The sequence below is a fragment of the Nesoenas mayeri genome (assembly GCF_963082525.1).
Source record: "Nesoenas mayeri genome assembly, chromosome: 4".
Classification (NCBI taxonomy): Eukaryota; Metazoa; Chordata; class Aves; order Columbiformes; family Columbidae; genus Nesoenas; species Nesoenas mayeri.
Window position 1 is genome coordinate 1179953 of NC_137540.1, and position 20761 is coordinate 1200713.

Below are 20761 nucleotides of genomic sequence, written 5' to 3' on the forward strand. Positions count from 1 at the left end.
GTCAGGCTCGTGCGCGCAGCAGCATCCGCGGGCGCTGAGATGTCACCGTCTCCCATCATATCCTTGCTCCTCGCCCCACAAGAGCGGAGCCGCAGCTCCTCTCCCGCAGCGCCGTGCAAACAATATCAGCATTGACTGGCTCGGGTTCGGCGCAGAAAAATAAGTGATCGAGAGGACAGAGTCTGGCTGCGTTCCACATCACTGCGCAGAACATCAGGCGTCTACGGGGAGTTTGGAATGAGCTGGCTTTCCCCCTCCCCCAGACAAGAATGATAACAAAATGACAGTGTTAGCCCAGAACAATAAGTCATTGAGAAGATAAAAATATAGCAAAGATGCCCTTACCTCCTTGCAAAGGAAAACGCAAGACGCACAAAAGACATTGACTCTCTCGTTCTTGAAGGAAGCAACACTGGAAACCAGCGTTGTGAGTTTATTACTTAAAAAAAAAAAATGGCTTCAGTATTACACTCTCATTTTCCGTCCCTCCGGTGCGCAGAGCGGAACCGCAACGCTCGTGCGTCCACAACGGGTTGGAGAAACCGCCGAGGGCAACCTGCGACGCGCAGGGGGAAGCTCCAGCTGCGTGCCCCCCCGCAGCCGGCCCGGAGCTCGGGAGAGGGAACCTCTCGGAGTTTGAGCCCCAGATTCCACCCCCGGCTCAGCAAAGCTCAGTCCTGGCAAGGAAGGAGCGTACAACCCGGGCTGTGTTCGACTGCGGAGGAAACTTGCCTGCACTGATTTTAGGAAAAGGTTTTCCTAAACAATACAAACGCTGTATTCAATTCTACTAGAAAGCCCCTTGGAAGGAATTCCAGGTAAATACCCATGAAGCAAGGTAAAAGCAGAGTGAAGCACTGAGCAGGAACCCCTGCGCTACATGCTGAGCACCATTTATCACTCTATGCCAGGAGGCAACTGGTGAGAACCTCTTACTTAAAGACACATTTCCCATCAGCTAATTAAATCAAGCTCTATATTTAGTAGTTCATACTTGCTCTTAAACCAACCTGTTTCACCCGGGCGGTTGCTGGGATGGGGGAACACATCACATTACTATACACAGTCAGTCTTTCTGCGAGCGGACGCCGAGCCCGAGCGGCAAAAAGCCGGTATAAAAACACACGTTTGCTACAGAATCCCCCCGGTCACTGCTTGCCAGGAACAACGTCGGAGTAATCTTTTAATACTCCGGCCAAATGGTCGTTGTGAGTCTTAAACCGACGTTTCTTCTGAGAGGCTGGTTTCTTCCTCCTCTGAATGGGAGCCTAGGAGAAGAAATAAAACAGTTGTCAAAAGATCTGCCCCCCAGCTGCGCCGTGCCGCATGTGACAAGGAAAACCTTTTCCCTAAAGAGCAACTATTCTTTTCCTCCTAAGGTGTTGTACAGCTTCAAGCAGAGGCTCCACTCGCGGGAGTTCTGACATTTACCTCTTCTTGAAGCTTCCCGGATGACACCCGCTCAAACAAGTTATAAAAATCCTGACTGCTGGCTACAGCATTGCTCTTCACAACTTCTTAAAACGGGTCACACTTCCCGAAACTACACAAAGTGGCTGTGCAAAGGCTCACCAGTGTTCTGGAATGAACACTGTGAGGTCAGGATGGGGGAATCTCTTAGAAAGATCGATAATTTGTGTCTCTTACTATTTTCTTTGGTCCAGCGTCTTGCATGGAAGAAATACCCTGCCGTTTCAGATACTCTTCAATTTTCTCCTCATCCATAGAATCCACAGGGATGCTCCTCCACAGCTTCTGAAACTCTGAAACACCAAACAAACCTCATTTTACACCTCGATGAACAAACCCTGGGTGAGCCCCCGCACGAAGGGAGAAAGCCAGACCCGATCTGAAATGCTGCGGCGTTCCAGCGTGTCGGTGTGTGGCCGCAGGGCCGCGGCGATCGGGGCCAGCAACCACCGATCACACAGCCTTCACTCGCTCCAAGCTTTGCATACGCTTCCGAAAAACAATCCCAACCCCAACCAACAGAACAACAACCACCCCCAACAGGAAAAATGAGCCAATTCTCATCTGTGCAGCTGCACATCGGGAGCACCCATGGGTGACGTGGGCTTTTAACATTGGTTTGCTACAGTCTCTCCTTTTGCCAAGCATCTCTATTGCCGTGTGGATTGCCAACGTGTCCGATAAGCTTCTGTTCCAAATTGTTTGGAGAAGGGCAAGAGCCACCCACAAATGGCAGCTTCATTTGCGCATCTTCAGCTGCCACTGGCCTGGGAGACCTGTCACCTCGTAGTCTGATTTACTGAAGTGTCAAGATGTTTACTTCAGTGGGTTTAAGCTCGTTTATCGCTGTAATACATGCCGTGGCGTGGAGTGAATAAATCACTAGAATTCCTCTGGTGTTAAAAAGATGAGAGATACCCTAAAAGCCACAGCAGCAGGAAAAAAAAGACAGAGACTGTAAGTCTTAATGAGAGCAGCTGCCATCTGCCCGCACACCCTGCGCCCCACGCAGAGCCCGCGGAGCCTCTGGAATGTCTTCCCCAGGCAGCGGCTGGTACGATCCTCCCTCCCTCGCTCCCCGGGCAGTAAGTCAGAGATCTCCTGTCAGCAGGTTTGGCTAACAAACTATAAATAAAGCACGAGGCACTCAGCGCAACGCAAGACTGAATTTTTTCCCTTTCTTTCCGGATAAATTTAGTATACGGTTGTCAAAACAAGCCCATTTCTGCAGCTCGGGAAGCCGTCCGATGCGGCAGGCGACGCAAGGCTCTAGACGTGCTGCACAAAAGGCGTACGTAACAGATTCGGACCAGTTCCCTTCCTAATGCATCTTGTTTTCCTATCAAAGCACAAGCTTTAAGTCTCAGGTCTCGCCCTCCTCCTGCTGCCAGCAGTAAGGGGCTGCTCGAGCTTTCCAGGAAACAAAAGAAAGGAATTTCACCTGCAAAAAAACCAATGTTCATTTTTGGTAATGCAGCGTTTCTGAAGAGAACCAAATCCTGTCAAAACGCCACTTTTGGTGACAAGGAACTAGTGCTCAGCGTCTCTCGTACGGGCTGCACAGCACAGACGGTGTAATGCAAGGACTGACGCGGTACTCGTGACGCTCTCCGTCTGCTCCTCCGTCCTGGGTGTGATTCCGGGCTCTGGGCACAGCCCGCGGTCCGGCGGTCACACGTCCCCTCCCACCTCACCCTGTGGCGGCAGGTGCAGAAGGCTGTTGTGATCAAAGCCGAACACACAGACAGATTTCTCAGCCATGAGTGCTCAGATTAAGTCTGAACAGGGTCCTATCGCATCCTCCGGTCTGAGCAGAACACACTCTTTAAAGCTATTTCTTTCATTTTCACGTGTCCTTCCTGTCCCCAACAGGACTGGGCTGGACACCGAGACCTGCCAGCGTCTGGGAAGGTAAATCAGAGGGCGGGTGTGCAAACGCAGGACGATGCTTTGCGAGGGGCCCTATTTCACGTCAGGCGTTTCTGCAGCTCACTCAGTAAGTGATGAGGCTTCATATCAAGGCATGAGCGTCAAACAGATCCCTGTGAGACACACGCACAGTGCACACCGAGTGGTAACAGAGCAGACACTTGATAACTTCAAAATGGCACGTGTCCTACTTACGGTGTCCTGCTACAAACACAAATGATGTGTCTACTTCTTAGAGTCCGTAATATACGAATGAATACGCCCCAGTGCAAAAGAAAAAGCCGAGGATGTGTGCTTAAGGTGAAACTGGTCTGCATTCTTCTAGGGAATAGAAGTGAAAAATTAAACACTAGAAAATCAATGGCCAGCTCTTCGAGGACCAACACGCACCCAAGTGCTGGTCATGGTTAATATCTAACCACAGCATTTTGCACTTTTTGTCGTGCAGCGGTTATACCCCCATCACACTTTCACATTCACTCTTTTGAACTAAGCCAGGAAATACAAACATAACAGTCACCACGAATGAAAAGCGCAAAGCTAAAATGGATTTTACATACGGATAATTTAATCTGCTAACTGGCTGCACCAGAGTCACTGCACAGCATCTGCAACCCCATTTAAAAATTCCTCCAGAAATCCGGCTGCATTCAGCACTATTGCTTTCATCCCAGCAACTGCAAAAGAACCGTATTTCCCTGCCCAAGCTCCATGTAGGGAGTTAAAATACCCTAATGCTCAGGAAACGGGGAAATCACAACAGCAAAACCCCCTGGAAACTGCGTAGATGAGGTTCTCAGGGACATGGTTTAGTGACAGGTGAATGGTTGGACTTGATGACCTCGAGGGTCTCTTCCAACCAAAACGATTCTACGATTCTAAACACTCGGTGTGAAAGGGCTGGTTTGGAATCAAACACATGGGATAAAGGTGGAGAAGCACAGAGCTGCTGCCCTTCCGACAGCTGTGAACACCAGCCATTTGTTTTGAAGGTGCCATCTAAAGGGAAAAGGGGATAGATCTGTCATCTCATCACCAAACCGATCCAGTGTAGCACCAGACACGGAGCTAAATGCACCAACTGAAGAAAGAGAGCAGCTGGCTGGCTGGCACTGAACCATTTCCACGTTACCTGTCAGATTTCTTCACACGTCTCCGAGGACTATGCCCCTATCAGCCAGGGAAAGCTGACACCTTGGGAATACACTGAGTTATTGTGACATCCTCTCTGCAATGCGAGAATCCATGGGAAAAGCTGGCAATAACTACAGCTCTCAAGAAATAAATCCTCAGCATTTGTAGCTGCGCTATTTCTGCACCTCCAAATTCACAGCCTTGACCTGGGACAGAGATTTCTCCCAGCTTCTGTGAGGAGAACCTGAAATAACGTCACCCTGGCCTTTGCTGTGGCTGCAAGCAGCAAAGCAGAGGTAACCACTTGTAAAAGGTAGATCACGAGAGAGGCTCTCATCCTCCTCTCCTCTCGGGAAGGGGCTGTTGGTGCAGAAAGCTCGCCATGTGCTGCCCTGCTGCAGCCAGGCATGGAGAACAGGCCCAGGAGCACGCGTTCCTGCAGCACACACAACCGTTACCATGACAGAGCACATCCAGTTTTCCTTCTCCGTGTCCTCTACACCATCAGAGCACAGCAAAGGTGAGAGAGTCTTCTATCAGATCCACTAAACTATTCGATAGACCAGCCAGAACATGCATCTCATAGCTATGGAAGGAAAAGAAAAACCCTGTCCAGTTGTCGAGACAGCTCGGCTTCACCTGACTGCAGCAAGCTGACAATTCCTCCTACCGCTGAGTCTGCTATGACAAGATGGGTCCCGGAAAAAATCCCCTGGGGAGAAACTTCCCAAGGGTTTCAGGTGCTGTGAACCCCCAGGAGACGGACACGTTTCCAGTGAAGAACTCTGGAGTCCTGATGGCAATGCAGATCTCCCTCAGAAGAGGCAGAAAGTTGTGATCACAGAATCACTGAATCATTTTGGTTGGAAGACACCCCCTGAGATGGGGTCCAACCGTTCCCCCACCCCTGTCCCTGTCCCATGTCCTGAGAACCTCATGTCCGTCTGTCCAGCCCTCCAGGGCTGGTGACTCCAGCACTGCCCTGGGCAGCCTGTTCCAATGCCCCACAGCCCTTTGGGGAAGAAATTGTTCCCCAGATCCAACCTCAACCTCCCCTGGCACAACCTGGGTGATGCTGGCGCCCAAGGCAGGTGCCTGGTGTCTTGCCTGGACTACGAACAAATCCCATGTGCAATATCTTCCAATTTCAGCACTAAAGTATTTTAACTTGGGGGAAACACCACCACTCATGGGCTGCTCCCTTGCTCCTCCAGATCACTGACTTCTGGTCTTTTAAGGAACGAGAGAAGGGAATGAGATCATGAGCTGAAGGAAAGGCCAGTTTAGACGTTTGTTAACATCTGCAGCATCACAATGCCCTGACTTAAACCAGCAAGCTCTGACCTGCAGTCACCACCACGCAGCAAAGCAGAGGGCAGCACCACCAAGATTCTGCAAACACCTTCTCTTTCCAAAGTACCCTGGGGTAAGGATGCACAGCCACCCCAGCTTCCTGCATCGCAGGGTGCCGCACTTGGAAAACTATTTGTGCTGTCATTTCCTGAGCAGTTACTCTCTTAACATGCTCCCTGTCTATAAACGCTTACGTTTAGGGAACACAGTCATGGTTACACGGCTGCACGGTGACTTCGGCGCAGCTTGTCCTGCCCCCTTCACCTGCTCTCGTAAAAAGATTGAGATGGCTTCTGGAGATGAACTGCTACATCACGCTGGTAATAAAATCTGCCAGAGATTAAAACAGCTTAAAAATCTTCAGTGAGCTGAGCCGAAATCTGAGCACGGGACAAGAACAATCCCAGAGCAGAAGGGAAGAAATAACTGAGTAGTGAGGAGGATGGAGTCCTGCTTCCCAACAGTCCCAGCGGCACAGCGCTGGGTTTCCACCAGAAGGAAAAGGTGCTCTGTGTGCCCCTGGACCACCTCTGAATTCAACGCCAGAACCCCACGTCATCGCTGATCCCAAGCGACTTTTATACTGTTAAATTTAAGAGGCTTTGGCCATTTCTTGGATCTCTTCAGAGGTGCTTAGCAAGGATATGGAAAAACATGTACAATTAAGTATCCACATTTTTAGGTGTTAAAATACTTCCTGTATTGCCTTACAATCTCTATCAGTGAAGCAATCAGACTGGCTTTTGGAAATGCAGCCGGCACAGGGTGAACGCTTGGTTGCAGCCCAAAAAGGCAGTGCTTTACTTGGCTGGAGCACCCGAAATCTAGTCCAGCTTGTATAAACGCTTTCAGCTACACACCACTGACAGAAGATTAATTAGTCAGGAAGTCAAGAAGGAACACGCGCAATCTGAACCCTCCTTGGCTAACCACATAAAAGGAAGAACAAAAGCTGTTCCTTACTGCACAAACCTCCTCCGGTTCCCTGGAGATGCCGATATATAGGTACCGCACTGCTGCTGCAGCACGTCGGCATCTGTTTTCAAAAGCGGAGAAAGAAAAGCTTGTTTGGCCACCAAAACAACTGGGTACAACAACAGGACACGTAACTTTTAGAGGGTGTTCAGCCCAGCCAACACACGTTCAGACTGCAGAGAGGTGTCATACGCAAGAATCCTGCAGTGAGGAGCGCAGAGCCCTGATTTCTAAGGATAACCACTAAACTAGAAACATATTTTGAACTGTCATCAGCTGCCAGATCAAAGAGCCTGACGACGCTTCAAGGCTTACTTTGCAGCCTTCTAGAAAACTTCCTGTTAAGGTTGCTGGAGATAATGAGCTGAAAAGCACTGCTAAGGCAGAAAGGCGTCATAACTCATCCTGCACGCAGGGAATTCTGCCAGCGACTCCCTAAGAGACGTGCTTGTGGTGCTCTGGAAGGAATCGGAAAGCAAAACCACTCAGGAAGGACGGGTGTTCTTCAGCGCAGGACAACACGGCTGGAAAAAGGACCCATTTCAGCTGCAATGAGCAAGCAAACCCGCTCAGGAGATGTGGCACACGCAGGCAGATCACAACATTCACAAGAGAGAGAGTGTTCTGCCCTCTCAGAACAAAGCACCATCGGGAGCAGGAGACGGAAAACAAACCCAGCAGGAACAGAACAAAAGAAGAAACCTAAAAATACCGCTTTGTGATCAGCTGGGAACGTGCTGCCACCTGCGGATGAAACAGCCAAGCCACCTTGAATGCAATGCACTGCACGCCAGCGTCCTGTCCTTACAAAACGCCACCAGCATGGGGAGATTAACGGCTTCGACAGTTTCTTTTGAGGGGTTTTCGAGTTGTTTGGTTTTTTAATTTTCTTTTAAGCTTTTCCCCGCTTTCATAGCAATGGCTCGCTTTGCTCACCGCTAAACACATCAGTGCTAAAATAGAACGTATTGTATATGCACAGCCTTGGACTGATACCGGCTACCTGACAAAGGGTTGGCAGATGTCTCTCGCTACATCTTAATAAAATGGTTTCTTATATTAAACTCCAGCTAATCCTGGAGCAACAAGATAGAAATCTCCCTCTGCTAACTCTCTTAGGGTGGCGGGATGCCTGTTATCTGGAAAAAATGACATGAGAAGGAGGGATCAGCAATCGTGACTGTCGCACAGCCAGTGGTGGCTAAAGACTTAAGAGATTTATCTGAGCAATATAGCATTGACTTCTAAATGTCTTGGCCACGTGAGGATCCTGACCGAGACACCACCTGAACAGGAGGAGCGTCAATGGTAAATTCAGGCATCTGGGAGGCGACGAATTCCCCAGGGAATGCAGAGTACAAGCTTCTAATTCTGCATTTCACATACAATTCCGATTGCCACTATCAAGAAGTGACAGAAATTATGGTTTAAAGAGAGATTTGCTTCAATATTTTGAAAGAGTTTTTATATTTTTTAATGCAGGTGTCACATCCACTTAATTATGTTTGTGGAAGAAAGCTATTATTACCGAGAGTACAACTGCGGTACATAACAAATAAGTTAATGATACACATTCCCAGTTGATTAATTCTATTGAAAACAAAGACTCTCTGTGAGCTAGTCAAGGAAAGAAGAGCTTTGTGCTTTGTTCTGCGGTCCTGTAAGCGGAGCAGTTCAAGTTGCTATCAAAGCTCTTCCCCTTTTTTACCGTAATGTGACATTCCATGGTAAGATGGCTTTATGTGGCATGTGGCAGTTTTGAGTCTCCTCTGTACCGCTGCACTCGAAGGGAATCGCTGGATTCTGGGCACCAGGTTCCAATGTATCCATCATGAAACAGTGGATAATACCCCTGAACTCACTAGTCTTAGTCTTGTGTTAATATAAAGCATTTTCCTGACACCTGGATATACCTAAAATTTCATTATCACCATAAAAGACTGCTCTACCTGAAAACTGCTTTTATATATATAGGTGCTTCAGATTAATTCAAATCAACTATCACAGAAACATCTGTAAAGCAACACCTACCTTCATCCACAGTAAACTGACAGCTCTTGTCATTGTAGAAAAGAATTTTCTTCTTATCAGGGCGATTCACAAAGATGATCTGGTCCCCTAAAGCCTCAAAAACAAATGCAAAAGAATAACTTTAAATCATTTTGTTTCCAGGAATAAGGATTCCAACTTGAACAACAGACCCAGACCTCGTGCGAAGAAAAGCACAACAAACCAGAGAAGCGGCAAAGCGGCTTGCCATGAAAAGCATCCCAAACGGAGGCTGATGGTAAGTACGCTAATAAATCTAAGACGAGGTACAGAGGACTGAGATCAAGGTATAAAACCAGAACTAAATGCCTACAGTTGGAATGTAGGAGATCAAAAGCCTTTTATGAGAAAGAGCTTTGACAGCTGCGCTGAGACATCAAGTCAAATCTGAAAGTCAAGGATGGAATACAGAAAAAGCTACAACATCAGACCTTCTGAAACAGCTGTTGAGCTCTCACAAGAACAGGAAAAGCTCAGGAGAAACTTCTCTTTCAGCCTCTGCCTCCCGTTTGAGGAGCTCAGCAGACGGGCTCGCTGGATCACAGGCACACCGCTCACCTTGATGGCTTTCTGTGCGTTGGGGAGCCCTTCCTCGATGTCTTCTAACAGGATTCCTCCCAGCCCGCGCTGGTCGTGCTTGTCCAGGAGCCTGAGCAGAGCCTTCTTATCTTTCAAGTTGTACTTGGGTTTGAAAGCATACTTGCCATCCACAACTTCTATTTTCGGATTGTTGACCAGAGCCTGTAACAGCAACATACATTTCAAACCTTGAACAAGCGTGCACACTATTAGCTTTGTTTTCACCCAGCGTGCTTCTGAGCAGCTAGAGCGCGTCAGTCACACGCTACAGCGGCCGCTCTGGAGGTCTGAGTTTGAAATGGGTTTCAAATCATCGGATCCTAGATCCAGCAGCCTAGGCATAATTCACTGCAACACAAAGCACCTAAGGAGGATTAGTATAATTCACTTAGTGCCTGCGGGCTCCAAAGTGTGTGAAGCCTCTTAGGGCAGAAAGCTGCACACGTTCCTTTTTGGAGAAAGGAATGAAAATAAAACCAAGAGGGAACGCAACAAAGTGTGCTTTGGCTGAACTATAAAGTGCAAAAGATATCTCTATTTATTGAGCTCCTGTCATACGGATGTTATGAATGCCAAATGCATTACCCAGGGATGAACAAAACAGGAGTCAGGAAGCAGCTGTAGAAGAAACTGAGAGGACCCCTGCACAGTGGGAGTTTACTCAGGATGGACAATTGAAAGGATTTAAGATACGCTCCAAATGAGTTTTGCGGTGCAGCCAGCACCACAAGGGACGTTCACCTGTGACAGAGGACAACTCCACTCAGTTTGTTCTGCAGCTGCCAGCCTGACCCCGAAAGGAGAAAGAGAAGAGACACGGAAAGAAGAAAGGAGGGAAAACGTACAATTCAGATTTACCATAATCCTCTGATGTCAAATTAAAATCCAAACGTATGTTTTCTTTACCTCGCTCATTAACCATTGTTTCTGTTTGAGTCCGATATCTAAATGCTGCGTTTCATCCAAAATCTCCTCCAGGGTTAAGGGATGTGTGTCCCCACGCTGGTGCCGAGTCTGGAAAAGAAAACAGGATCTATGAGAGCTCTGGACTTGTTTTATTCAGCGACTCAATTATGTAACTAAAATTGGTACAACGTGATGACAAAACCACTTCAGGAAAAGCAGGACAGACACGATACACACAGCACCAGAGATTCAAGTTGGGCTTTTTGAGAATTTGAGTAAAACAAATTAGTACCAGCTCAGAATGATGGCAAAGCCATCTGTCAAGAACCAAAGAACACGTCGTTTTGACAAAGAGCTCGAGAATCCTCAAAGCTGTCAGCATCTTCCACATCCTCTGGATAATGCCAACAAAAACTATTCTCCTAGTTCTAAAGTGATCTGGAATAATTAGGATTTCAGTAATGGAACAATACACTGACCATTTTGTTTACCAACAGCGTTTTGAGTTCAACAAGCAGCTGAAGAATTTAAAAGTTTGAGATATTCAGTGTCTTTCAGCTACCACAGGAGAATAAGTCACTAAAGCATTTCAAAGCACTGGAATTTTACACGGAAACACCGTACCTTCATATAATTCACTATTTTAGCAAGGACTCCAAACTTGTAGCCAGAGCCTCCTGAAAGGGCTTTCAAGTTAAATGACCCATTGCTGTGATCTACAAAAAGGAGAAAACAAAGAATTAAACGTTGCTTTGGACGACACCCTGTGGGCCCTGCACTCCGCTCCTGCTCACGCACCCTTTATTGCCAAACAGTACTAAGGAGTCACACAGCAGGCACGGGCTGTGCTTGTTGTCTTGCGCCTTTTTTCTGGTTTTAATTTTAAAGCACTCTAGTGGAGAATTTCTATTCCAAACACTTCCCCTTGGCGCGCTGCATTACCGGAACGCTAATTCAGCATCTTCTCCGTTGTTTGGTTCTGTCTTAATGTATCGTGAGCTTTGCTGCTGTGTAAAGATCCTTTTAAAAAATCTTGCAAGGTTGTTAATGACCGTTTTATTAATTATGTAGCACGGCACATTAAACAGAAATATCCACAACAAACCATGATCAAAAGCCACAGGCCCATTCCCAGCACAATGTTTCTAAGACTTAATGGTAACAGCTTTTCCGAATTTCAGCTATACCAGAACAGGAAAATTCCTGCTTTGCCACCACAGGCATTTTTTAATCCACTGGTGATTTCTGATCAAAGTTGTCAGGACAGCAGATACCTCAGAGACCCTGAGCTCCTAGTTCTGTGGGAAAATCATCTGAGGGAGGGAAAGAACAATTAAGGTGAGTGTGTTAACTGAGAGCACGGAGGAGAGCGGTGACAGGGGGCAGCGCGAGGGGGTCGCTGTGCCCAAAAACAACGAAGAAAAAAAGATCATTGTATTCCAGAAGAGGCACCCAAGATGTCACGTTCTTCACAGAAAACTCCAAACGAAGTCTCTGCAATCACTGCGCTTCAGGTGAATTTGTGTCTTGTCTGTCCCAGCGCATCTCAAGCCAGAATCAAACAAACCCGCTTTCAATAATGACCGTGGAGATTTCGTGGGGACTGGTGCTAGTACGGTGAAAAACCTAACGCCAAACCTAAAACCCGGCGCCTGGTGGTTGTCAAGCTATGAGATTGCATTAGAGGATTTATACAGCACAACAATTCTAAAATTGAGATAGAATAATCGCTGTAAGTCCAGCTACAGAAGAACATTTTATTCTAGTTACTAAATTAAGAGAGAAAAGAGAAAAACAAACGCTGTCTCTGTCTGGAAATACAGCCTGTAGGGATTTTCCCCCCGAGGATCCCCTTTTATCATTAAAAATTAACATGCATGAAGGACATTTTATAAATCATAGGTGTAACGAGAGGTCTAAAGTGACTAAAATAAAATCAGAGGTAGGACAAATATTTAAGACGACTTATCACGTCTTTGCTCTGTCAATTGAATCAAGATTATCTCGTTTAATCTGCCTGGCTACAGCCTGCTGCGCTGCACAGCGAGTCAGCCCGAGCCCTCGCGGAGCCGAGCTGCGGATACCGACATTTCAAACACCGCGGTTCAACCAGAACAACGCGACGGGGGTCACGGCCACCGCCACACACAACAAAGAGCATCCCGAAAAATCCAGAGCGGGAAGGCGTTTGTTTCTTATTCGAGACAATAGGTGTCGAATAGGTGAAGGGTTTGCTGCTGGGGATGGGGGTTGATGCAAATGAGCAGAAAGGAAGTTGTCAGCAGCATCGCGCTCTGGCCGGGGCTGGGAAAGCTCCATCTTCGCTGTGCCACGGGCTGTGCTGAGTAAAGGGACCAGCGCAGCGCTCGTCAGCATCCTTTCAGACCCCAGGTAGGCGTGCGGCGTTTTATACCCTTGTCTTAAGGTTTATCTTGATTACTGGGAGAAAATATGCTGGTAACCTACGAGCCTGTAAAAGCTGCTTAGAACGGGGAGGATTTTCCCGGCGGCTGCGCAGGGTTTGTGCCGCTGGAGGCAGGGGGAGCTTGTCTTGCGCTGTCAGACAAGCACTTTCACCGTCTGAGCGCTAATGGAAAGCTGACGTGCGCTCCATCTTACCGAGGAGCTAACGCACCCAGCCGCGGTTCAGCACACAAAATGGGTTTTGGTGCTCGCTGGGGAGGCGGCTCGTTTGCTGCAGACTCGCAGTCCCTGCAATTGTTTCTATACGTTTTTACAGAAATGACAGCAAAAGGATTTTCCTTAAAACAAAGGCAGCTAAACCTGGAATTTAAGAACGGCATCTCCTGAGCAGGTATTCTGTGACCTGTATCAATGAAGCTGCCTAGAAGAGATCTACATTCATTGACAGGCTAGAAACCTGTGCTAGAATTTTTTATGTCAGGGTAGGAAGAAAATCCCATTGCCTATTATTGTCCTTGCAAATATCAGAGCAGTGACGGATAATGTGGATGGATGTGATGCAAACAGAGGGGTCAGAATCCACAGGAGATGTGGAAATGCTGTTACCCCAGGATGTCTGTTCAGGGCTTTCTTAACCAGGACTTGCTCGCTACTGCATCAAAGTGATTTTTGCCAGTCATTTCCCTTTGCTCTGTGAATCTGACGGCAAATAAAGCTGCTCTCTGCAGCGTCTAAGGATGACGATACTTTTCAATTAATACCTAATACAGATTTACAGAAGCCATTTTCATTAAATATTTAACTCATTACATTTTGGGTACGTACAAGAGCTGAACCGCACACAAATCAGACTGGCTTACAATATGAATTTAAATTGTGCCATTAGGAAATAAGTAAAATTGAAAGGTGAAACCAGCCCATCTTCGACTGCTTAGGGTGAGCTTATTAGCGCTGTGTTAATTCCAAAGGCTCAGCAACAGCTCCTTGAGTCTTGTATTTTAGTAATTACAGCCACTGACATTTATCTGCTTGGCCTCATGCAGGTCCTGCCCAGACCCTGGCCTAACCAAGCCACGCTCTGAAAGCCAAGACCAAACTCATCAATATTTTTAGCTTTGATTTGCTCTGCAAACTTTTGCTTAAGAAAAAAAGTTCAATTAATCTTCTTCGTCTCAGTCATACTCTGTGTATTCAATTACAAATTCTTGTATTGAGCTACACATTTAGCACAGGAAACGGTAAGTTACTGCGACTCCTCCAACAAATACCTGTATCATGCTAATGCCAGGTATTTTCCCAAAAACAAAGGCATTTTGTCTCAATTTATATCTATTAAAGACAAAAGGATAAAGAACAAAATATATAATATTTGAACAACAAAAATCAGACAGAAATCGCAAGCTGGTTTGGCTGCATCATCATGGTTTTCATAATATCCTTTTCAAAAATAATGACGGATGCTTTGGCTGCCCCGAGTCACCTGTTTAGCAGACACCATCATGCCTGGACTTGGCCACTTCCCAAAGCTTAACGAACAAAACATCAGCGCTGCCCCTTTGTTTTGATTATTAAATGAAATTAAACTCAGTATGGGCAGCCAGGACTATTTTGCAATAACATAGCGAAGTCTTCACTTTTTGCTTCATGTTCAAAGCAACAAAAAACCAGTGAGGCATGGAAATAAGAGTCTGGGTTCCTACAAAGTTACCAATCTGGATTACATTCCACTATACACCAAAAGTAATGCACAGTCCCTCAGCTTTGGGAGGCAAAGCCAGGGAAAAAGAAATGCACAACCGTAAAGACGTTATTGCCAAACACCTCGTCCGCCTACTTATCCACAATCCGCAGAGAAACTCAGAGGCAGACAAAACTGCTTTTTTTGTTCTGGATACAGCACAGAAACGGCTGCGGCACAACCTGCTTTCCCTCCTTCACGCCTTTCCAGAGCCGTGTGGCTCGACAGCAGCACCCGAGGCAGATGTGCTGAAGCCAGCGTCTTGGTTTCTGCCCCTGCGGGGTCCAAACGGGCCGTTATTGGGCAGAACACAGCAGTGCTTTCCTGGCAGCTGAGCAGAGAAGGCAAGTGAAATAAATCAGAACTCCTGAGAAACGTGCGGCTTTCCTTGTTATGACCACGGCACCACAAGTGGGCCGAGATTCCCGAACGTGCCCAGTGCCACAGGGGCAGTGGAAATTTCAGAAACTAGGATTGTGGGTTTTCAACAGAAGAACAACCAAGCGTTCAGCTCCATTCTCTGGAAACACCCTCTAAAATAGTCATGATTTATCTCTTTTTTTTTTTAAAAGACTGATTTATTTATTTCTCCCAAATATGAGGGGAAAAAAAACCCCAAATAAGCAACCAAACTGCAATGAACTTAACCTGCAGAAAGCTCTTCTAATCGCTCAGGCGTGAGAAGGAGGTTCACAGTTTTGTTTTGCTAGGGATGCCAACAGGGCGCTGAGGCTTTCACAGCACACAAGCCCAAACCTCCAGAGTGACAAAGGACAGGTCACTGAAACCACAGTGTACCTCGAAAATTACCTTTGTCACCTTCTTGTCTTTGCGTATACTTGAAATAAAGAAGCAAAGCTCTCTAATTCCAGAATAACTTACACTACATGATGCACACACGGGTCAGTCATCACCAAAATAAGTGCACCAGACAAATCACAAGGTTGTCGTTTCTGGGTTTGATACTTTTGAGAGCAGATCTGCGTATTCAACAATCTGTGTTTGTAGGAGGTGTCAGCACCCAGTCTGAGATTGAATTCTTAAAGCTTGGGGAAATAAAAACAACAACAGAGTGTATTCGTGATCACTACAGTCCTCACCAGCTTTGTTTTTCTGTTTCAGCCCCAAAGCTGTGAGAGCCAAGGCGCTAAGAGCACTCCCGGAGAATGGCAACCCTCAACGGCACTCACTGGAACGAGACCACAGCCGTGTCCCAGCCCCTGGGCTTCCAAGTGCAGAAAATCTACCCTTTCCACGACAACTGGAACACCGCCTGCTTTATTATTCTGATTATCTTCATCTTTACAGTAGTTTCCCTGGTGGTGCTGGCTTTCCTCTACGAGCTGCTGGACTGCTGCTGCTGCGTGAAAAATAAAACTATGAAAGATCTGGAGAATGAACCCAACCCCGTCAGGGCCATGCTAAACAGCTTCAGAAAGCGCGAAACAGAGGTGGTGTAGGAAAAACTGGGCAGCAGCGCCTGAGGAAGGTTTCACGCCTTGAACAAAGCAGCTCGTACCTTATGGATGAGCAAGTCACACATTTTTCTTTTAGACTTAAAAACAATAGCAACAGTTCCTGTTTTAGCTCTGGATGTGAACATGGATAATCGGCAAAGGTTTTCCAAGTGCTTAGCAAAAGGATGGTCTGTTGCAGTGTTATGGGGGAAGAAAAGATTGTTGTTTTTAAATGAACTTCTCTTGTTTGTATTGAGTTACTAGCGTAGATCTTTGTCTACCTGAACAAACAAATGTTGTCTAACGTGCATAAAACTGTTGCTTAACAAAACTGCTCAACAATCCGATCAAGCCCAGCACAAAGACACAGCAGCATCCCCCCACGGGGGTGAACCATGTGGAGACGGGAGAGACGCATGAGGGGTGAGAAAAAATAGAGGAGATCCAAGCGCTGAAGGGCGAGAGAGGAGACACGAGAGGCCTGTGTGAATTCTTGCCTTCAGCAGCTCCTCTTGTTATGGGTTCCTTGCTTTTAGAGGGTGCTGGGAGGAAAAGTAAGCCAACGTGGAATTTGTCACTAAAATAGGCTTTCCTGGCCTCTGGTGGTACAATTCAACCCCTGCTCTCTCCCCTCTCCCGTTCCAGAGAACTGCTCTCCTCATACTTCATATTTGAGCAGTTTTACCAGCTCCTGGGTGTTGAGGCACAACTAACGCTCTCAGACCTCTAGCTCACCAGGTTATTTTTCTTCCGTAGCTCTGTTGCATCTATTGCTTTTCAAACCACAGAAGTTTAGGAGTTACACGTAACAACTGTAATAACAGCGTCCAACAGTGTGGCCACAGGTAACGGTCAGCAATTCCTTCATGCTCCTGAACTCACAGAGAAATAGGCCTGTGAGAAACGTCCCAACCAGACAAGGGCTACATGTGGGACCACATATTTCACTAGAGAAAAGCCAAATAATATCCCTGTCATTAGGGAAACGAAACCCACCTAACCATCAAACGGACGAGTAAGCTACAACACTCAAAAACGCCTTTGTGCTACGGCCACTACTTGTAATTTATATATATATTTGGGGTTTTTTTAATATAAACTCCATAAGGTTGGTACGCTTAAGCTCCAGGTGATCTGAACACACTAAAATACCTAATTTGATTCCTGCTCTTCCTGGTTGGTGAGCTGGTGTCACAAGGTGGCCAGACCACTGGTTAGTACCAGCAGATTGAGTCCAGGGATTCACCGGGAGAAGCCAAGTCCCTCCTGCAACCACAGAACGACACAACGGCCACTGCAACCATTTGTCTCTGATATGCTTGTTACAGTTAATTTTCAACGTGCAGAGGACGCTTTAAGCTAAAAATCAAACTATAAGCACAATTAATTGATGTCCCGAATATAAGACAATTTAGGATTCAGGCCCAGACAGACAATAATGCCTTCTGCTGTCAGGGATACAGGGCAGGTGCCTCATTACCTTCTGCTGTATTTGCCAGCGCCAGCCCCAGAAGACAGGTATCCTGCTCAAGAGCAGCCAGCGGGACAAACCGAATTAACTAACGAGCGTCTTTTCTGAAAGGAAACTCTCCGGATGGCGCCAGAACTGCGTTCCACCCGCAGCGTTCCAACACTACGCTCACCATCGCTGCCGGTCTCTGCTGCGCCGGCTCCGGGGTCTCGCGCCTTCCTGAGAAGCACACGCAGCGAAAACGCTCGGGACTCATCCTGTCCCACGGGTGTCTGTAGGCAGCTGGGTGTCCGCACAAGGAGCAGAAGGTAAAGATCTCCCTCACGCAGAATGTGCCAGAGAAGCGAAGCTGTGAAACAGCTCCTGGAGATTTCAGCTCTGGGTTTCTGTTGGCTATGATCACCGAGACAAAGGTCTTGGGGTAAAGACTAAGACCTTAGCCACAACTTATTCAATCAATAAAAAGAAATAAACAGATACAGTCTATTTTATTTATTTTTCACTTACTATTCTGAACCAAGTAAACAGGCAGTTCCAAATTTTTTCAAACTGCTTGTTTGAATAATGATTTCAAACCACTATCAGCGCAACTATTCCCGCTGGAAAGCTCACAACAAATCACGCCAGGCCAGATTCAGCTATGTGGTCATTTCAACGTTAGTGTGATCTCAATGCCTCTCCTCCCCAAAAAAGGGACAAGGGCAGGTTCTCAGAGTCAGACCCATGGTGCGATGGAGAACCTGCAGGGCTGACACGTACCCACTGTGACAGTACTTACCCTCTTTGCGGTCAAACACCACACAACTAGGACGGATCCCCTTCATTTTCATTTCTTCGGGGGGGTGGGACAGGGATCCTTCAACACCAGTTTTCACTCCATCTCCCCAAGACCCCTCTCTGGCACACACGTAACCTGACAGGCACATACTAATCTGGTCGTTCCAATAAAAGTGGGGTTTGGGGCAAAGGACTTTGATGCTGCAGCATCGCAGGGTGACTTGGGTCGCTTGCCAACCTGAACACGTGTTCTGAACCAACTCCTACGAACACGAGTGAGAAAGTTGGTCCACTCTCCGTTATTTTTCTCGCACCTTTGCTGCTTTTGCAGTACTTAGGACACACTCACCAGGGGAAAACAAAAGGAGGCTGAAATGGTTCTGCATAAAAATGTTATAGAAATCCTGATACTTTCTGATACTGTCTGGAATGAAGCCAGCAGCGTAAAAGACAGCGCAAATTTACTTGCAACGGCACATTCCTATTTGTGTCAGTAAATCATCTGACAGCTGCAACAGCACTTAAAGAAATCCTCAGCCCACAAAACCACAGAAATGACACTTACTTTATCTGCTCTGCTGCTTGGCTGTGTCTCTACTCAGCTCCTCCAGATCAGACTCACATTTGAACCACCCACCCTCTCCCTGGCCCCCCATCCCTCTTTCCCAGCAAACCGCTCTCACTCGGGATACGCAGTTTAGGATATTCCATGTAGAATTCAGTTCTATTTGGAGAGGTCAGTGAGGCAAAGGGGCCAATGGAAACCTGGCCTGCCTCGGTTTGTTTGAAAATGTCTGGCTGACACACTTGGTGCTCCAAGCAGGTGAAGGCACACATGCAGACTCCCTGCTCTTCCCCTCAGACAGATGTTCCACTCCTCCTGCTGGCCCTGACGCTTTTCTCTGCTGATGGCAGTCCTATTGTTTCTTTTAAAGCTTAAAAGAAAGCCACAGGGGGGATTCAAAATACAAGCAAGCCATAAATGTGCACAAAAGGATATTTTGTGCATGGTAGCTCCTGATGTCTAGTTTGCCCTGTAGAGCGCATCAGAGGACGGTCAGTGCTTGCAGAGAACTGAGAAGGCTCCTCAAGTTACACGTCTCGCATGGCAACATCAAACGCAGAGCACGTCGCTGTGTGCACACACACCCCGTCCCTGCTGCTACAGGTGCTGCACTTTTTATTTGCTCACACGGTTTTGGCGCTGCTTTATTAAATGCTTATTTGACATCGAGAGAGGTGTTACCAGCACCACCGGCCCAGGGAAACAACGAAACGCTTGGCAGACAGAAATCTACCGGAGCTCTGGTGCTCACGACCAAAGATGAGCTCCCGGGTAAAACAGGAACGATTGCTAATCATAACACAATAGCCAGATGCGATATAAGTTGTAAAATCTTTCTCATCCTAGCCTATGACTTTCAGTTTAGAAAAGGAGAGTTTTAAGCCCTCTCTTGCCAAACAGAAAAAAAGAAGAAGAATGAAACCGCTGTCACTGCTCATCCTGTGGGTCTGGCATTTACTGACATCCACAGAGCAAAGCTGAGTTTCACTCGAAATAACACTTTGGTGGGAGCGATTCCTCCAACTGAAAACAGTAAAGATGTCACAGGACAAGCCCTGACCTGTAGGCATGGCAGCAAAATTCTTTTTTCATGTTGCATAAACTGATTTCTTTAAAAAGGCATCAATTTAAGAGAAAGAATGACGACAGCCACTAGCAAAATTCACGGATAGACGGCCTCACGTTACTAAACCATCTCTCAGAGATGGGAAATACCAAACAAACTTTAGACAGGAGACGTTCACCAACCTGTGCTTTGTTTGGAGCCGGAGGAGCCGCCTTGTTCTACCTTCGCCTTCTTCTTTTTGGCAGCAGCGGAGTCGGCCGAGGGCGCCGGGCGCTTCTCCACGGCCGGCGTGGACAGGGCCCGCTTCTTGAACAGCTCCCGCTCCCGCAGCAGGCTGGGCTCCATGGCTCTGCCCGGCACCAGGAAAGAGGCAAACAAACGGTAATTGAGTCAATAAGGCGATAAAGAGCGCAGTTTATTTCTTGTTTGCGCCCTCCCGCTGCCGCGCACGGACTTCAACAAACCCACGGTTCTGTGCATTTTAGTGTCAGAGCGCACAACTTTAATAAGGAGCCTGAGGGCGGGATTTCCCAGCGGGGTCTTAAAGGCCCGGTGGGTTGGGACGGCAATGGGGCCGGACACCGAGCGCCCGCCGGTGACTGAAGCGCCCGGTGGGAGGCGGCCGGGCCCGGGCGCTTCAGCCACCGGCACCAACGGAAACTTCGGCAGCGACGCGACCGCCCGCCCAGACCCCACCGGCGGGCAGCGAGGCCCGAGGGGAGCGCTGGCCGGCTCAGCGGCGGAGGCCGCTCGTCCCCGTCCCCCCCGTTCCCCTCACGGTTCCCCCGTCCCCGCCGCTCACCGGAGCGCGAGGCGCAGGCCCCGCCGCTGCCTGCCTCCTATTGGCCCAGCCCGCCCTCCCGGCAGC

The 20761-nt window shown here is 47.7% G+C and overlaps 2 protein-coding genes across 3 annotated transcripts; one reads left to right on the top strand and one right to left on the bottom strand.

Annotated features, from left to right (window-relative positions):
- Window positions 1–325: 325 nt before the first annotated feature.
- Window positions 326–20742, bottom strand: GTF2E2 (general transcription factor IIE subunit 2). Of its 2 annotated transcripts, XM_080343496.1 has the most exons (9): window positions 20696–20742; window positions 20076–20242; window positions 17167–17280; window positions 11020–11111; window positions 10396–10503; window positions 9469–9651; window positions 8893–8986; window positions 1648–1763; window positions 326–1268 (listed from the first exon to the last, which is right to left on the bottom strand). In XM_080343496.1, exons 2-9 carry the CDS (start codon window positions 20236–20238, stop codon window positions 1149–1151), a joined length of 990 nt encoding a protein of 329 aa, XP_080199622.1. In that variant the 5' UTR covers window positions 20239–20242; window positions 20696–20742; the 3' UTR covers window positions 326–1148. The 2 variants fall into 2 exon arrangements, with proteins under 2 accessions (XP_080199622.1, XP_080199623.1); XM_080343497.1 differs by lacking the exon at window positions 17167–17280.
- On the top strand, window positions 15724–16017 carry SMIM18 (small integral membrane protein 18; the record flags this gene model as incomplete). The annotated part of the gene is made up of 1 exon (XM_080343504.1): window positions 15724–16017. One exon carries the CDS (start codon window positions 15724–15726, stop codon window positions 16015–16017), a length of 294 nt encoding a protein of 97 aa, XP_080199630.1.
- Window positions 20743–20761: the final 19 nt, after the last annotated feature.

Bases quoted from the DNA above. Each gene is read 5' to 3' on its own strand.
- GTF2E2 (XM_080343496.1), bottom strand. From the start codon at position 20,238: ATGGAGCCCAGCCTGCTGCGGGAGCGGGAGCTGTTCAAGAAGCGGGCC. The intron at 8,987-9,468 runs GTGAGCGGTGTG...TTTGTTTTTGAG, and splicing joins ACGCACAGAAAGCCATCAAG to GCTTTAGGGGACCAGATCAT. The intron at 1,764-8,892 runs GTAGGTGTTGCT...TTGGTGTTTCAG, and splicing joins TCAGTTTACTGTGGATGAAG to AGTTTCAGAAGCTGTGGAGG.